The 16,488-nt window shown below is 40.8% G+C and overlaps 2 protein-coding genes and 1 pseudogene across 2 annotated transcripts in view; 2 read left to right on the forward strand and 1 right to left on the reverse strand.

The window, feature by feature from the left end:
• The window catches only part of LOC111958888 (sialic acid-binding Ig-like lectin 12), a 37,953-nt gene that overhangs the window by 8,462 nt on the left and 13,003 nt on the right, over positions 1 to 16,488 (forward strand). Inside the window, exon 2 of the mRNA XM_070437508.1 lies at positions 4,839 to 4,986. Within this exon, the coding sequence (XP_070293609.1) occupies positions 4,926 to 4,986 (61 nt within the window). The 5' untranslated portion in view covers positions 4,839 to 4,925. The remainder of the gene's footprint in view (positions 1 to 4,838; positions 4,987 to 16,488) is intronic.
• Positions 5,534 to 15,343, forward strand: LOC111958722 (sialic acid-binding Ig-like lectin 8). The gene is made up of 7 exons (XM_070437288.1): positions 5,534 to 5,552; positions 5,861 to 6,126; positions 6,410 to 6,598; positions 6,996 to 7,098; positions 7,739 to 7,862; positions 8,431 to 8,506; positions 9,004 to 15,343. Exons 1-7 carry the CDS (start codon positions 5,534 to 5,536, stop codon positions 9,394 to 9,396), a joined length of 1,170 nt encoding a protein of 389 aa, XP_070293389.1. The 3' UTR covers positions 9,397 to 15,343.
• Positions 11,839 to 12,740, reverse strand: LOC111958889 (interferon-inducible GTPase 5-like; annotated as a pseudogene).

The raw sequence follows: 16,488 nt of genomic DNA on the forward strand, positions 1-16,488 counted from the left end.
TAGAATATGAAATGGTGTTGTGATAATAACAACACATAGCAATACACATCCGATATTAATGTTTCATTACATCTTTATGAGTGCTACAGTGTCATTCATAACAACCGTCTTATAGCATGTTATTCAACTAAGACATATTTTGCTGTAATGCCTAGAGAGTATGTCAAAGAAAAATGTATGGTTCAGTGTCACGACTTCCACCGAAGGTGGCTCCCCTGCCTGTTTAGCGGCGCTCGGCGGTCGTTGGCGGTCTACTAGCTGCCACCGATCCCTTTTCCTATTCTGTTTGTTATGTCTTATTGGTTGCACCTGTTTCTTGTTTGAGTTTTGTTTCAGGGCTATTTAAGCCTGTTAGGCCGCCTGCTTTGTGGCGGGCTTGTTCTCTGTTTGTCTATGTTGGTTGCGTGTTATGTTCACTGACTGTTTGGTGTCCAGTTTTGGGTTGGACATATTTATTTTCGCCTGTCGTTTTTGGCGTTACTTTTGGATACCGTAATAAAGTTTGTTTTTCCCCTTATCGTCTGCTCTCTGCGCCTGACTCCGCACCCACCACTCCTAGCTGTGTGACACTCAGTTCCTATGACCACCTTCTTCATAATGCATTCCAAGCACATTTATAACTCCTTATGAGTGACTCCTTATAAAACATTATAATGCCCAGCATAAGCGTTAATAACTGCTCCAAAATATCTTTAACTGCATTCATAAATCTTTATGCATAAGCTACAGTCGAAGTCTGAAGTTTACACACACTTAGGTTGGAGTCATTAAAATTCGTTTTTCAACCACTCCACAAATTTCTTGTTAACAAACTATAGTTTTGGCAAGTCGGTTAGGACATCTACTTGTGGATGACACAAGTAATCTTTCCAAACATTGTTTACAGACAGATTATTTCACTTACTTCACCATATCACAATTCCACTGGGAAAGAAGTTTACATACACTAAGTTGACTGGGCCTTTAAACAGCTTGGAAAATTCCAGAAAATGATGTCATGGCTTTAGAAGCTTCTGATAGGCTGATTGACATCGTTTTAGTCAATTGGAGTTGGATGTATTTCCAGGCCTACCTTCAAAACTCAGTGCCTCTGTGCTTGACATCATGGAAAATCAAAAGAAATCAGCCAAGACCTCCACAAGGTCTGGTTCATCCTTTGGAGCAATTTCCAAACGCCTGAATGTACCACGTTCATCTGTACAAACAATGTACACAAGTATAAACACCATGGGACCACGCAGCCGTCATACCGCTCAGGGAAGGATACGCGTTCTGTCTCCTAGAGATTAATGTACTTTGGTGCAAAAAAGTGCAAATCAATCCCAGAACAACAGCAAATTACTTTGTGAAGATGCTGGAAGAAAACAGGTACAAAAGTATCTATATCCAAAGTAAAACAAGTCCTATATCGACATAACCTGAAAGGCTGCCGCTGCTCCAAGGAAGAAGCCACTGCTCAAAACTGCAGGGGCAGTATTGAGTAGCTTGGATGAAAGGTGCACAGAGGTGCCCATAGTAAACTGCCTGCTCCTCAGTCCCAGTTGTCTAATATATGCATATTATTATTAAACACTCTGAAGTTTCTAAAACTGTTTGAATGATGTCTGTGAGTATAACAGTACTCATATGGCAGGCAAAAACCTGAGAAAAAAATCCAAACAGGAAGTGGGAATTCTGAGGCTGGTTGATTTTCAACCAAGATCCTATTGAATTCACAGCGAGATATGGATGAGTTTGCACTTCCTACTGCTTCCACTAGATGTCAACAGTCTGTGGAACCTTGTCTGAAGCCTCTACTTGTGAAGGGGGGCCGAATGAGAGGGGAATTAGTCAGGTCTGCCATGACCTGACCATGCTCTGACCATGAGCGTTCACATGAGACGGAGCTCTGTTCCATCGCTCATCTGAAGTCAATGTAATTCTCCGGTTGGAACGTTATTTTTAAAGTTATGTTAAAAACATTCTAAAGATTGATTCAATACATCGTTTGACATGTTTCTACTGACTGTTACGGAACTTTTGGACATTTCGTCAGCTTTTAGTGAACGCGCTTCCTGACGTTGGATTTGTTTACAAACACGCTAACAAAAATAGCTATTAGGACAATAAATGATGGACATTACCGAACAAAACGAACATTTCTTGTGGAAGTGGGAGTCCTGGGAGGGCATTCCGACGAAGATCAGCAAAGGTAAGTGAAGATTTATAATGCTTTTTATGAGTTTTGTTGACTGCACAATTTGGCGGGTAACTGTATGGCTTGCTTTTGTGGCTGAACGCTGTTTTCAGATTATTGAATATTGTGTTTTGCCGTAAAGCTTTTTTGAAATCTGACACAGCGGTTGCATTAAGAACAAGTGTATCTTTAATTCTATGTAAAACATGTATCTTTCATCAAAGTTTATGAGGAGTATTTATGTTATTTGACGTGGCTCTCTGCAATTTCTCAGAATATTTTGGAGGCATTTCTGAACATGGCGGCCAATGTAAACTTGAGGTTTTTGGATATAAATATTAACTTTATCGAACAAACATATATATATTGTGTAACATGAAGTCCTATGAGTGTCATCTGATGAAGATCATCAAAAGGTTAGTGATTCATTTTACTCTATTTCTGCTTTTTGTGACTCCTGTCTTTGGCTGGAAAAATGACTGTGTTTGTCTGTGATTTTGCGGTGACCTAAAATAATCGTTTGGGTGCTTTCGCTGAAAAGCCTATTTGAAATCGGACACTTTGGTTGATTAACAACAAGATTACATTTAAAAATGGTATAAGATACATTGTGTGTTTGAGGAATTTTAATTATGAGATTTCTGTTGTTTTGAATTTAGCACCCTGCACTTTCACTGGCTGTTGTCATATCATCTCGTTAACGGGATTGCAGCCATAAGAAGTTAATAAAAAAAGCCAGACTACGGTTTGCAACTGCACATGGGGACAAAGATTGTACTTTTGGAGAAATGTCCTCTTGGTCTGATGAAAACAAAAATAAGAACTGTTTTGGCCATAATGACCATCGTTATATTGGAGGAAAAAGGGGGAGGTTGCAAATTGAAGAACACCATCCCAAGTGTGAAGCACGGGGATGGCAGCATCATGTTGTGGGGTGCTTTTGCTGCAGGAGGGGACTGGTGCACTTCACAAAAATAGATGGCACCATGAGGAGGGAAAATTATGTGGTTATATTGAAGCAACATCTCAAGACATCAGTCAGGAAGTTAAAGCTTGGTCGCAAACGGGGCTTCCAAATGGACAATGACCCCAAACATACTTCCAAATTGTGGCAAAATGGCTTAAGGACAACAAAGTCAAGGTATTGGAGTGGCCATCACAAAGCCCTGACCTCAATTCTATAAGAAGATTTGTGGGCAGAACTGAAAAAGCATGTGCGAGCATGGGGGTCTACAAATCTGACTCAGTTACACCAGCTCTGTCAGGAGGAATGGGCCAAAATTCACCCAACTTATTGTGGGAAGCTTGTGGAAGGCTACCGAAAGGTTTGACCTAAGTTAAACAATTTAAAGCCATGCTACCAAATATTAATTCAGTGTATGTAAACTTCTGACCCACTGGGAATGTGATGAAAGAAATAAAAGCCGAAATAAATCATTCTCTCTGCTATTATTGTGACATTTCACATTCTTAAAATGAAGTGGTGATCCTAACTGACCTAAGACAGGGAATTTGTACTATGATTAAATGTCAGGAATTGTGAAAAACTGAGTTTAAATGTATTTGGCTAAGGTGTATGTAAACTTCCGACTTCAACTGTATATAAAGCCTTTTGAAGCAATGTGTTGTAATGCCCTAAAGGATTAATAGAAAAATTACCATTACATTAAGTAGTCATAATCAAGTTTTAACAGTCATTCAATGTAACAAAAAACCAAACATATAATGGTTCAATAGCTTGTCTTTCGATCCATGCAAAAGTTAGACTGAATCAGCACATTACCTCTCTGTGTGCTCTCTCCTCCTGTTGATCAGGAACCCTGTATGTCTCTCATGGGTGTGAACTGTCACTTCATGTCCCCAGTCTGTTACTCTCTCTGACCTGGTGCTGCAATCCAGGAAGTCCCTCTGTACTGTATACCGCCCAGCCATACTGTATATAGACCATAATCAACCAACACAACAAACCAACTTGGTTAACATTTAAGTCAATTTAGCAGACACTCATATCCAGAGAAACTACAGTAGTGAGTCAATGCATGTTTGTACTTTTTCCTTTATGGACCCCGTTGGGAATCAAACCCACAAACCCAGGCATTGCAAGCACCGTACTCAAACAACTGAGCCACAGACTGCAATCCCAATACACCACTTGCAATACCCATGCCTAATTATATTACATGCAGATTTATTTAATATTTCATATAAGAAAGATTTACACAAGAAAATGTGTACATATTTCAAGATGGCTGTTTGTAACAAGTACATGTGAATAATATGGAAAATGCCTTGCATTGGATAGAGATACGCTTGCTACATTCTCTCTCTTTTTTGAACCCCTCTGTGGTCTGATAGATGAAGTCATTTCCTCAATATGCAGAAATCTGCTGCAAAAAGGGTACTTCCCTTTATATGCGTTAAAAACACATTCGCTGACATATTCTTAAGTAACTCACAAGCATGCTGAATGCATTTATTATGAGCGACAGGTAGCCTAGAGTTTAAAAGCGTTGAGCAGTAACTGAAAAGTTGCTAGTTTGATTAATCAAGCAGCCAAAGTGGAAAAACCTGCGAAATAGGGTTTAATGCAGAAGACAGATTTTGGTTGAATGCATTCAGTTCCGCAACTGACTATGTATTCTATTTCACACCTGTGCTCCAGACCAGTGGACACCGACAGAGATAGTGACAATAAGAGAAAGAGGAAAGAGACCCCGTGTGATTGATTCATCAAGGCAGTGGAGGCAGGATGTGGGTCCTCATCTCGGCAGCTCTACTTCTCTCTCTGACAGAGAGAGCCACATGCAACGGTAAGGTCCCTTTTATCACAACTAATGTTGATATGATAATCATAAGTAGATTTGGTAGTAGTAGTGGTTTGGCAAATATCTCAGTAGACACTATCTCATAAAAAATGTTTACGAACAAGTGAAGTAGTATCCAAGTGCTTTCTGTATTACTCATGACTGTATTCATTTCCCTCCATCAGGACAGCAACAACCACCACCAACAACACCATCACCCTGGACCATCACCTTCAGTCCAGCAGAAATAACAGCAGAGAAGGGACTATGTGCTGTTATTTCATGTACTTTCACTCACCCTGATAACATCAAAACTACCCCTGCAATATGGTTCAAGTGCCCTACAAATGGCAGATGTGATAAGGATGAAAACATAATTTTCCACTCTGAAACTCCCCATAAAGCTCAGGAGGATTTTAAACAGAGAGTGTCTCTACTGGAGACTGATCTGACAAAGAAGAACTGTAGTGTGATCATCAACGACATCAGAGAGAATGATGCTGGAGAGTATCAATTCAGAACGTTAGGAGGATCATTTACATACCCACAGAAAATGAAAATCACAGTGACAGGTACAACACGACTATTACTCTCAGTTACATTGACATGACTATTACTGTAGTTAGTTATGTACACTGACTGTAACATACAGGTACATACCTCCAATTCACAAATGCCAAGATTCCCCTCCCCAAGTCTCCCTTTCCAATGTCTGCTTTTTTATAAACAATGGTGGAATTTTTGGGGGCATTATTTGGAGCAGTTTAATTAACATGGGTAGCATAGTTAGGATAATGTTACACTGTGTCTGATTCTGTTTCTCTGATGTCTGGTACACAGATGTAAAACTCACTTCTGTGTTTGTATTTCCTGCCTCCAGCTCTGACCCAGAAGCCCTCAGTGTTGACTCCTCCTCTGACAGAGGGAGAACCAGCTACTCTGACCTGCACCGCCCCGGGGATYTGCTCTGGAACTCCTCCTAACATCACATGGACATGSAGAGGAACAGGAGACAACATCACTGAGCTCAGAGACAACACCACCATACAGATTAGAGAGGACCTGACCMATGTGACAACAACCCACTTCTCAACGTTGACCTTTACCCCCTCAGCTGAACACCACAACATGATGGTTGCGTGTCAAGTAACCTTCCAGAAAAAATATCAAATTGAAGAGACAGTAACTTTGAATGTGACATGTGAGTACCACCTATCCGACGTTTTACATGAAACACCTTATTCCAGAGAATCTTTGAAACCTAGGAATAACCTTGATAATAAGCAAATGATACAAATATGAAGGCTCCACCTGCAGTTATGTCATGGCTTTGACCTTTTCCTTGTTAAATCATGATCCATTGCTATTAGTCTCTCAACCAACATAGTCTGAATTTAGTGTATGTTTAAAAATAAATGTGTACAATTAGAAACTCTTTGCACTTAAAGATGTGAAAGACCCTCAAATAACTGGAAATGAAATGGTGAAGGAGGATGGTACCCTGGATCTGACCTGCAGTGTTAACAGTTACCCTCCATCTGACATCACTTGGAGTAAGAACGGGACAAGTGCCCCACTTCAGAATTACAGGGAAAATGCTGCTCTCACCATCTCCAATGTGACAAGAGAACATGCTGGGGAGTATGTGTGTACAGTTCACACCTTAACAGGACTTTGACAGCTTCCATTGTTGTCACTGTGATGTGTAAGTACAAACTGGACTGAAATATACAAACTCATGTCGCTATTTTATGATCTGGAATTACTCTGGCATGTTTTTAGCATCAATCTATCACTGATATCTCTCTCTTCACTGTCTTTTTCCAGACCTTCCTGTGATTCTTCCTGGCTCTGGTGTGTGGACAGGCAGAGGTCATGACCTGTGTGTGTGTCAGTCAGGGGGTTCCCTTACCCCTCATATATTGGCCACTGCTGGAGCTCAACACAGAGAGGTGCAGCCCCACTACGTCAGTGTTGGGTTCCTCAGTGAACTGCACTATCAGCCTGCCTGTTAGAAACCACAACAACACATTGTGGAATGTGTCAGCAGAAATGTTGTGTGTGTAGTGAGAGAGGAGCTGCAGGTCACGCAAAATAAGAGCCAAGAAAAGCAAGGAGGTAATATATAATGTCAAGTTACTTGGTTAGGAAGTCACAGCTTCCCATTCCCACCACTGTTTGCAATATTTGATGATGTTATGTACATTTTGGCTTAGAGAAATTAATATTTTCTTCCAGGGGATATGAAGTAATGTGAGCCACTTTCCATTCAGAGTTGGAAATTGATGTAAAAAYATATCAYTAGCCACTTTAAACAATGCTACTTAATATAATGTTTACATACCCTACATTACTCATCTCATATGTATATGTATATACTGTACTCTATATCATCTACTGCGTCTTTATGTAATACATGTATCACTAGCCACTTTAAACTATGCCACTTTGTTTACATAACCCTACATTACTCATCTCATATGTATATACTGTACTCGATACCATCTACTGCATCTTGCCTATGCCGTTCTGTACCATCACTCRTTCATATATCTTTATGTACATATTCTTCATCCCTTTACACTTGTGTGTATAAGGTAGCTGTTGTGAAATTGTTAGGTTAGATTACTCGTTGGTTATTACTGCACGGTCGGAACTAGAAGCACAAGCATTTCGCTACACTCGCATTAACATCTGCTAACCATGTGTATGTGACAAATAACATTTGATTCAATTTGATTTGTTGTTCTCTTTTTAGAGGAATGGGAAGGCATTATAGCTATGCTGTCGGACCTAAAACTGATTACTGCATTTGTGATTGGTGCAGCCCTCTCAGCCACCATCTGTTGTATCTTCCTGTGTTTGAAAGGGAAATGTAAAAGGTACATGCATTCTATTAGTTATGTAGAGTTAGTGTTAACTGAGTGTTGTTTTTAAAATCAATTGCAGATTGTCTTTAGAAATTCATATTTACTATCAAGAGAATCAGATACGTTGTCGAATGCACCAACGCCTTGCACCATAATGTAATGGGCGTGCTTGCTAATATACTCATATGCAACCGCACTTGACTTTCAGTTATTATTTGATGTATGTTTTTGTATATTTTATTATATTGATTRTTGATCCCATGTTCCATATCAGCATCTCCTGCACTGCTAAAATGCTACTACAACCTCTGTGCTGTGTACAAGCCTGTGAATAGAATGTGTCTGACTATATGGTGGAAAGACAAATGTATTTATTTCATTTTTACTAAGAAAAGGCTATGTTTTTTATTTAAGTAGTATGTGTTCAGGAAGTGGAAATTAGTCTAAGCTATAAGTCGTTTGTTAATGGATATTTATATTTTGTGTTTTAAGTTATCATTTCAGTTTTACTTGGTGTTATCACTGTTACACACAATTCAAGATACAGTTAGATAAATTTCATTTGCAATATTTTCCTCAGGCAAAAAGAGAGGATCCCAAAGGACTCCAAAAGCCCTTTCATGAACCTGGAGATGGTGACATGTGAAGACCAACAGGTGCAGTACCAGTTTCTTTCTTTATTCAGCTTTACCAACATTTAGTTAGCATTGACATGCCAATATGAGTTGATAAGACAGCATAAACAGATCTGAGACCACCTGTCACGCCCTGACCTTAGAGAGCCGTTTTATTTCTCTATTTGGTTAGGTCAGGGTGTGATTTGGGGTGGGCATTCTATGTTGTCTATTTCTTTGTTTTTGGCCGAGTATGGTTCCCAATCAGAGGCAGCTGTCTATCGTTGTCTCTGATTGGGAATCATACTTAGGCAGCCCTTTTTCCCACTTTCTGTTATGGGATCTTGTTTTTGTTAGTTGCTGGTTTAGCGCTACAATACTTTACGTGTCGTTTATCTTTCTTGTTTTATTGGTGTTCATTTAATAAATTCAAAATGTACGCCTACCACGCTGCACCTTGGTCAAATTCCGACGACAGCCGTAACATCACCAAGCTAACAAAAGACTCCTAACACAGTACTTTGTCATCTACTCCATAGACGAATGCAGGACAGGCTGTGGATGGCGAAGAGACCCCTCTGCAGTTGGAGCTGAGGGAGAGAGCTGAAAATGGAGGGCCCCAGACCAGTGGAGCCGCGGGAAAGTTTGCCACGGGGGAAGAACTAAATGAAGTGGACTACGCCAGAATCAACTACTCCCTGCTGAAGAAGAAGACTCCTGAGGAGGCAGAGAAGAAGACCACTACCACAGAGTCAGACTACGCCAAAATCAAAAGAGAGAAGAAGAAAGAAGGGGATGAAGATGGAGGAGAGGGGAGTGGTGTGAATATGGGGAAGGATGAGGAGAAAGAGAACAGTAAGCCAGCAGCAGAGACAGATGAGGATACAGCGCTTTACTCCAACGTCAAGGCTATTATGGGTGGTGGTGAGTGACAAAGCAATTTTTGCTAGAAACGTGGGGGATGGCCCACAGTATTATACAGCCATGGGTTCTTATATCAGTTTCTGAATCCAGATTGAAAGTTTTATGATGATACTGAGACTTTTGTTCAACTGAAACTACAGTAGTTAATAGTTTTGGTAAATGCTCTATTTTACAGCCCTGTGTCAGCTGGTACTGTATGTTCCTGGTGGTTGTACAATTTCAATAAGAATATTTTCTAGTTGTACATAGAAGCAAGTTTTGGTAATGTTTTGGTAATGTTTTTCAAGGAAGTGTCATTTGACTTCTGTAATAATTCTGTTTTGTCACCATGAGGAAGGACTGACAAAGATGTGGTTTGGAATGGTTGACTTAGATTGACTTAGATCGTTGACAACATGTAAAGTATATTTCTTCTCCAATGTTTATTGAAAATACAAATACATTATTACAGTTGTTGGTTAGCTATAGCCAGCATTTTGTTTTAACATATTAACATAGACGTGACATCAGTCAAAACAAGACATGGTATCAAGAACAAGATACAACTAGCTGAAACGAGCCACCTATGATTCCCCACATGGCAGCTTTGTGTCACTGTTGCTACTGTAGCTATCTGACCATCCAGAATCACCACAACACACGGCCTTCTGCCCCATTGAAGCGTGTGTATCGTTTTTGACATTGTCAGCTCACCCGTATCTGATAATATTTTTCTATTTATAGGTGTTCTTAATTTCAACATTATTTTATATTGAGGCACTACCTCACTTTTTTCATTTGTTTGTTCTCTGAAATCTGTTCAAAGCATGTATAAATGGTGTATTTCTTTTTTTTGCTATTTCCAACCTACCATCTCCACAAATTTCACTCAACAATAATTACAGGCTACCAATGGTATAAATCAGGAATGGGCAACTTTGATGGGGGTGGGGGCCACAAAAAATCTGAACTCATCAGGGGGGCAGCATTGGCTCGCGGGTCTGCTTAACAACATCCATACCCACACATGTAGTCAGAGCTGGCAGTAGCCTTTTGGGGGCCCTAAGAAAAATGTTGTTTCCCCTACCTTGCGAGCACAACATTTTAGGGCCCCACTCTTGACCTCAAAAAAAAATATTATTCTACACATTTTGCCATGGGACTTAGAGAAATGCTGCAAATATACACATTCTGCCAAGGGGTTCAGAGAAGATTTTGCAATTGTATAACTCATTTCATCCTATTATACTTATTTTGCCATGGGGCGGAGAGAATAATTAGCAGTTTACAGCAAATTTCCTGCAATTCTACACATTCTTACTCCAGGTGATGTTAGGTGATAGTGGTGAGTAGCTGTCATCACTGCAGGTCAGATTCAGGGTATCACCCTCTCTCACTGTGTTACTACCTGAGCTCTTGGGTTTCTTCACATCTAGAAAACAAAGTGCATACWMAGTTAATCATGTTCACGAAATAGGTTCCATGCCGTGTTTCCCTGCCAACAGCTCCAAGGACTCGTCATCCAAACAGAGCAAGGCCCTGGTCTTGGTGAGAATCSTCTAGAGGCGAAAGAAACGCACACCTATTTAGGCGAGGTGCTAGCTAGCGGAGTAGAACACTTTGAAAAAYAAAGGAGMGCCGCACACTCTAGGAGCTCAGATGCAAAAATGTTATGTCCAACGTTTCGACAGACAAGCTGTCTTCATCAGGKTATAATGACAAACACTGCGGGATGACTCATTTAYATAGTGTCAAAAGACACATAGGTGTCTGTAATCATAGCCGGGTGTGGCCTGATATCATTGGTTAATTCTCATATATCAAAATAGCATTTAAAAACATAAATGGATAGYGTACAATCATAGATACAACTTGGCTACATAAGCCAGCAAACATTTACAATAGCACARTAATCACAACAATGGCTTCAGAACAAWGTCTMCGTTGAGACCRAAGGGAGCAAGGGTCTTTAAATTAAAGATCCAGGCAGCCTCTCGTTTTAACAATAATTTGTCGAGGTCACCCCCTCTCCTAGGGAGGGTGACATGTTCGATGCCAATATAACGCAGAGACGAAATCGAGTGGTTTGCTTCCAAAATGTGGGCCGCAACTGGGTAAGTCAAGTTTTTGCACCTGATGGTGCTACGATGCTCTGAGATTCGTACTTTTAATTYGTGCTTTGTTTTACCCACATCATTTTTACCACAAGGACAAGTTATAAGATGAATAACTGCCTTAGTGGAGCACGTGATCACACCTTTGATTGGACTCTGTTTCCCTGTTTTTTTTTTTTTTGAAGGAAACATGACCACACCCGACCATGATTACAGACATCTGTGTGTGTCTTTTGACACGATATAAACGAGTCACCCCTCAGTGTTTGTCATTATACCCTGATGAAGACAGCTTGTCTGTCGAAACATTGGACATTACATTTTTGCATCTAAGCTCCTAGAGTGTGCGGCTCTCCTTTATTTCTTGGTGAGAATCCTCACACCCACACTGGCATCCACCAAACTAGGCCACAAGGGGCACAGGGATGGCTGACACCACTCCAAAGAGCGAGGCGACCGCCCACAYCRGGGCCTTGAAGGYGTCCTTCTTCTGGGTGACCAGCTGAGCTGGGGAGAGAGTGGGCAAGGCCTTGAGGAGGGCGTGGGCCYGGATATACTGTAGACTGTTCTCTCTGCTACAGCACAGCAAACGGTACCGGAGTGCCAAGTCTAGGTCCAAAAGGCTCCAGGAGTCAAGTTTCTCCAGACAGGAGGGCCTCACTAGGAACACCTTAGGCAGGGCCACCCCCTTGGCCTTCTGCACCGCCAGGTTGGCCTCCCGCCTCTCTTCCAGGCTCTTCTCCATGTCAATATCGAAGGCCAGCAGGGCAAAGTACACCATGTCCCTCTGCACCGAGAGGGCCTCCAGGAACACCACCACGCTGTTGGCCTGGAGACTGAGTGAACACCATGACCACCACGTTGTACCGCAGGAACTTGACTAGCTCATGTAAGCTTCCGAGTCAAAGGGCAAGGCTCCAGGGACGGGTGGCAGGTCCCTCAGGCAGAAGTCTGGGTGTTTGGGTTTGTGTAGATGGCCAGATCCTTTGGAGGGGTGGGGGAGAAGGGGTTTTAATCCAAAGGGCCCACACTACGGAGGGCGTTAAGGAAGGCAGCCTTCTCTGGCTCCCGGTTTCCCCGCCAAGACCAAGTTGATCCGGCTTATCAGGAGGTCCTCCACAGCATCCTTTGACGTCCGACASCTTGTTGTTCTCAATGGAGTCTTTGAGGTTCTCCAGGAGATTCAGGCTGTGAGATACAACATTCACCGCCATGGCTGTGAGAGAGGAGAGGATGGTCATTACCATAGGACAACACATAGGAATATACTTCTTAATCGTGGAGGATTACATTTCCTGGGCATGTAATTGATCAATTCAATTGATCATTCATTGGCATATCAATTAATGTCATTGACTGGCTGTTAGGTCCACACAGTTTAATACCGAGGTATTGGATTAGGAGGCAAGGACAAACTCTGACATTCACAGCCCACGTGGACTGGTAAACGTGGACCTTACTGCTTAATCATTTGGGGATAAGTGGGAACAGAAAAAAACTGTTTGAACAAAATTCATAACATTTTACGGAATAACAATGTATACTACTTAACTGGTCAAATGAAAGTATTGTGTAATTGGTAAGTATTGGGTAAACAAACACACAATCTTAGATCCAACTAACTGTCTTGTCATACCTAGCCAGTTGCGCAATTGAATGCATTCAATCGAAATGTGTCCTCCGCATTTCACCCAACCCCTCTGAATCAGAGATGTGCGGGGGGCTGTCTTAATCCACGTCTAATATATGTGTTAACAGAGAGTTTTTCCGGTAGCTCTTTTAGAATTCCTTGATTGTGACATATTAGTTTCTCTTCTTCAACCTGTGACACTCAAAGGAAATGCATTATATTTTCACAGTTTAGTATTAAAACAAAGGGCTATTTATTAGAATTTCTGTTTCACTTCTATGATAATGCCTTAATTTACTCTAACAATACTTAGTCTGATGTGAGTTTTTAAACAGGGCCTCATGCCTGGATATCCGAGAACGTAGCAGTCGTATATACTCAGCAACTTCCTACAGAACCAAAGAAACAACAACCACCACACAATCAGATGTTCTGTGTGAAAGGCAGTTGGATTGTCTCCATTTTCTGCTAATGTAACCCACACCACACACCTCTGTTGGTTTTGTGTTCAGAGGAAACCATATACATCAGTGGTATTCAACTCTTACCCTACAAGTGTCCAGATTACTGTTGTTTTGTGTTCAGAGAAACCATATACATCAGTGGTATTCAACTCTTACCCTACAAGGTCCAGATTACTGTGGTTTTGTGTTCAGAGGAAACCATATACATCAGTGGTATTCAACTCTTACCCTACAAGGTCCAGATTACTGTTGGTTGTGTTCAGAGGAAACCATATACATCAGTGGTATTCAACTCTTACCCTACAAGGTCCAGATTACTGTTGGTTTTGTGTTCAGAGGAAACCATATACATCAGTGGTATTCAACTCTTACCCTACAAGGTCCAGATTACTGCTGGTTTTGTGTTCAGAGGAAACCATATACATCAGTGGTATTCAACTCTCCCTAGGCAAGGCCAGATTACTGTTGGTTTTGTGTTCAGAGGAAACCATATACATCAGTGGTATTCAACTCTTACCCTACAAGGTCCAGATTACTGCTGGTTTTCTGTTTTGCCTGATTTATTGCACCCACTGGTATCCCAGGTCAAAATCAGTTTGGGAAAAAGGAAAAAAGTACAGGAACTGGCTTCGAGGTCCAGATTTGAATTTGATAAAAATCATGATTTTTTGGTTTGTTTTTTAAAATAAATTGTGCTTAACATTAATACCATCGGTATAATTACTGTTGAAAACAATTTTTCTGGAGACGATAGGTTGAAAATAATTTTAAAAAATGCACCATTATACATTATTTGAACAGATGTCAGAGAACATACAAATTAAAATACACAAAACCAAAGTGAGGTAGTGTCTCAATAACAAAACAATACTGCAATGATGTACAGACTCATACATAAATATCTAAATATTCTGATAGTATACAACTTAAAAGCATAATGTACTTTTTTGTCTTTTTTTCTTGCTCGTCCAAATTAGATTTATTTCTTGTATATTGCAGCATTATTCTGCACTATGAGTATTCTATGTTCAGAAATATATAATCCAACCGCAAAGGCGCTATCACTTGGTCCAAGCTTCCTGCCATCCAGGACCTATATATTAGGCGTGTCATATTAGGCGTTCTCTCTGCTATCACACGGCAAGCGGTACCGGAGCACCAAGTCTAGGTCCAAAAGGCTCCTTAACAGCTTCTACCCCCAAGCCATAAGACTGCTGAACAATTAATCAAATGGCCACCCATACTATTTTCCTAGCCACCATCTACATCTGCATTGCTTGCGGTTTGGGGTTTTAGGCTAGGTTTCTGTAGAGCACCTTGTGAAATCGGCTGATGTAAAAAGGGATTTATAAATACATTTGATTGATTGATTGATTGATTTGCATTGACACCATTTATGAACAGAGCACAACAATTTATCCTAGGTTCTTCCACAATAAATGATATTGATGTCACGCCCTGACTTTAGTTCCTTGTTTATGTCTCTATTTTGGTTTGGTCATGGCGTGAGTTGGGGTGGGCATTCTATGTTTTGTTCTATGTTTTGTACTTCTATGTGTTTGGCCTGGTGTGGTTCCTAATCAGAGGCAGCTGTCAATCGTTGTCTCTGATTGAGAACCATACTTAGGTAGGCTGTTCCCACCTGTGTTTGTGGGTAGTTGTTTTCTGTCTCTGTGTCTGCACCAGACAGAACTGTTTCGTGTTGGTCTATTTTTGTTATTTTGTTTTAGCGTTCTGAGTTAAAATAAATATTAACATGGACACTTAACACGCTGTGTTTTGGTCCACTCCTTCTTCCACCAACAGCCGTTACAATTGAACTAGAGTACTTAAATGATGTAACACAAGGGCAGAAAAGTGTGTGTTTATCTTTATGCCAACATTGAGCAACAATGTATTTATCATAACCATTACAGATAAATCCTAATTGCTAAATTGCTACATATACACTGAGTGTACAAAACATTAAGAACATCTGCTCTTTCCATGACAGACTGACCAGATGAAAGCTATGATCCCTTATTGATGTCACTTGTTAAATCCACTTCAATCAGTGTAGATGAAGGGGAGGAGACCGATTTAAAGAATGATTTTTAAGCCTTGAGACAACTGAGACATGGAGACCTACAGCACCCGGTGTCACAGGAAGGCCAAAAAGATAATCAAGGACAATAACCACCCGAGCCACGGCCTGTTCCCCCACTATCATCCAGAAGGCGAGGTCAGTACAGGTGCATCAAAGCTGGGACCGAGAGCCTGAAAAACAGCTTCTATCTCAAGGACATCAGTCTGTTAAATAGCTATCACAAGCCGGGTACCAACCGGCCACTCAACCCTGCACCTTAGAGGCTGCTGCCCTATATACATAGACATGGAATCACTGGCCACTTTAAATAATGGAACACTAGTCACTTTAATAAATGTTTACATACTACTTTACTCATCTCATATGTATATACTGTATTCTATTCTACTGTATTTAGTTCTACTGTATTTAGTCAATCCGACATTGAAACACAAGCATTTCGCTACACCCGCAATAACATCTGCTTAATATTTCTATGTGACCAATAACATTTTATTTTATTTGATAGGCGCATACAGACAGCTTGGCTACATTGTATCCGCAAAGAGGCCACGGTGAGCTCACATACGGGCTCAGCCAGGACTGTGACTTCTGCAACTGAATGAACCCATTTCAACATGTAATGTGATTGAACTGATTGATGTTGGGAAAATAGATGATAAAATGCAGAATGGTGTCAAATGCCTGTAAACAGCTCAGGGAGAACAAATATTTCATATACAGTATTTAAATCAGGCATAGTGACATGACAACATTTTCTTGTGGTGAACGCCTCTCAAATGAAAGGTAACAACACCCTGAGTGCATCGAACATGAAACAACGAAAC

The sequence above is a fragment of the Salvelinus sp. IW2-2015 genome, linkage group LG35 (assembly GCF_002910315.2).
Source record: "Salvelinus sp. IW2-2015 linkage group LG35, ASM291031v2, whole genome shotgun sequence".
NCBI lineage: Eukaryota > Metazoa > Chordata > Actinopteri > Salmoniformes > Salmonidae > Salvelinus > Salvelinus sp. IW2-2015.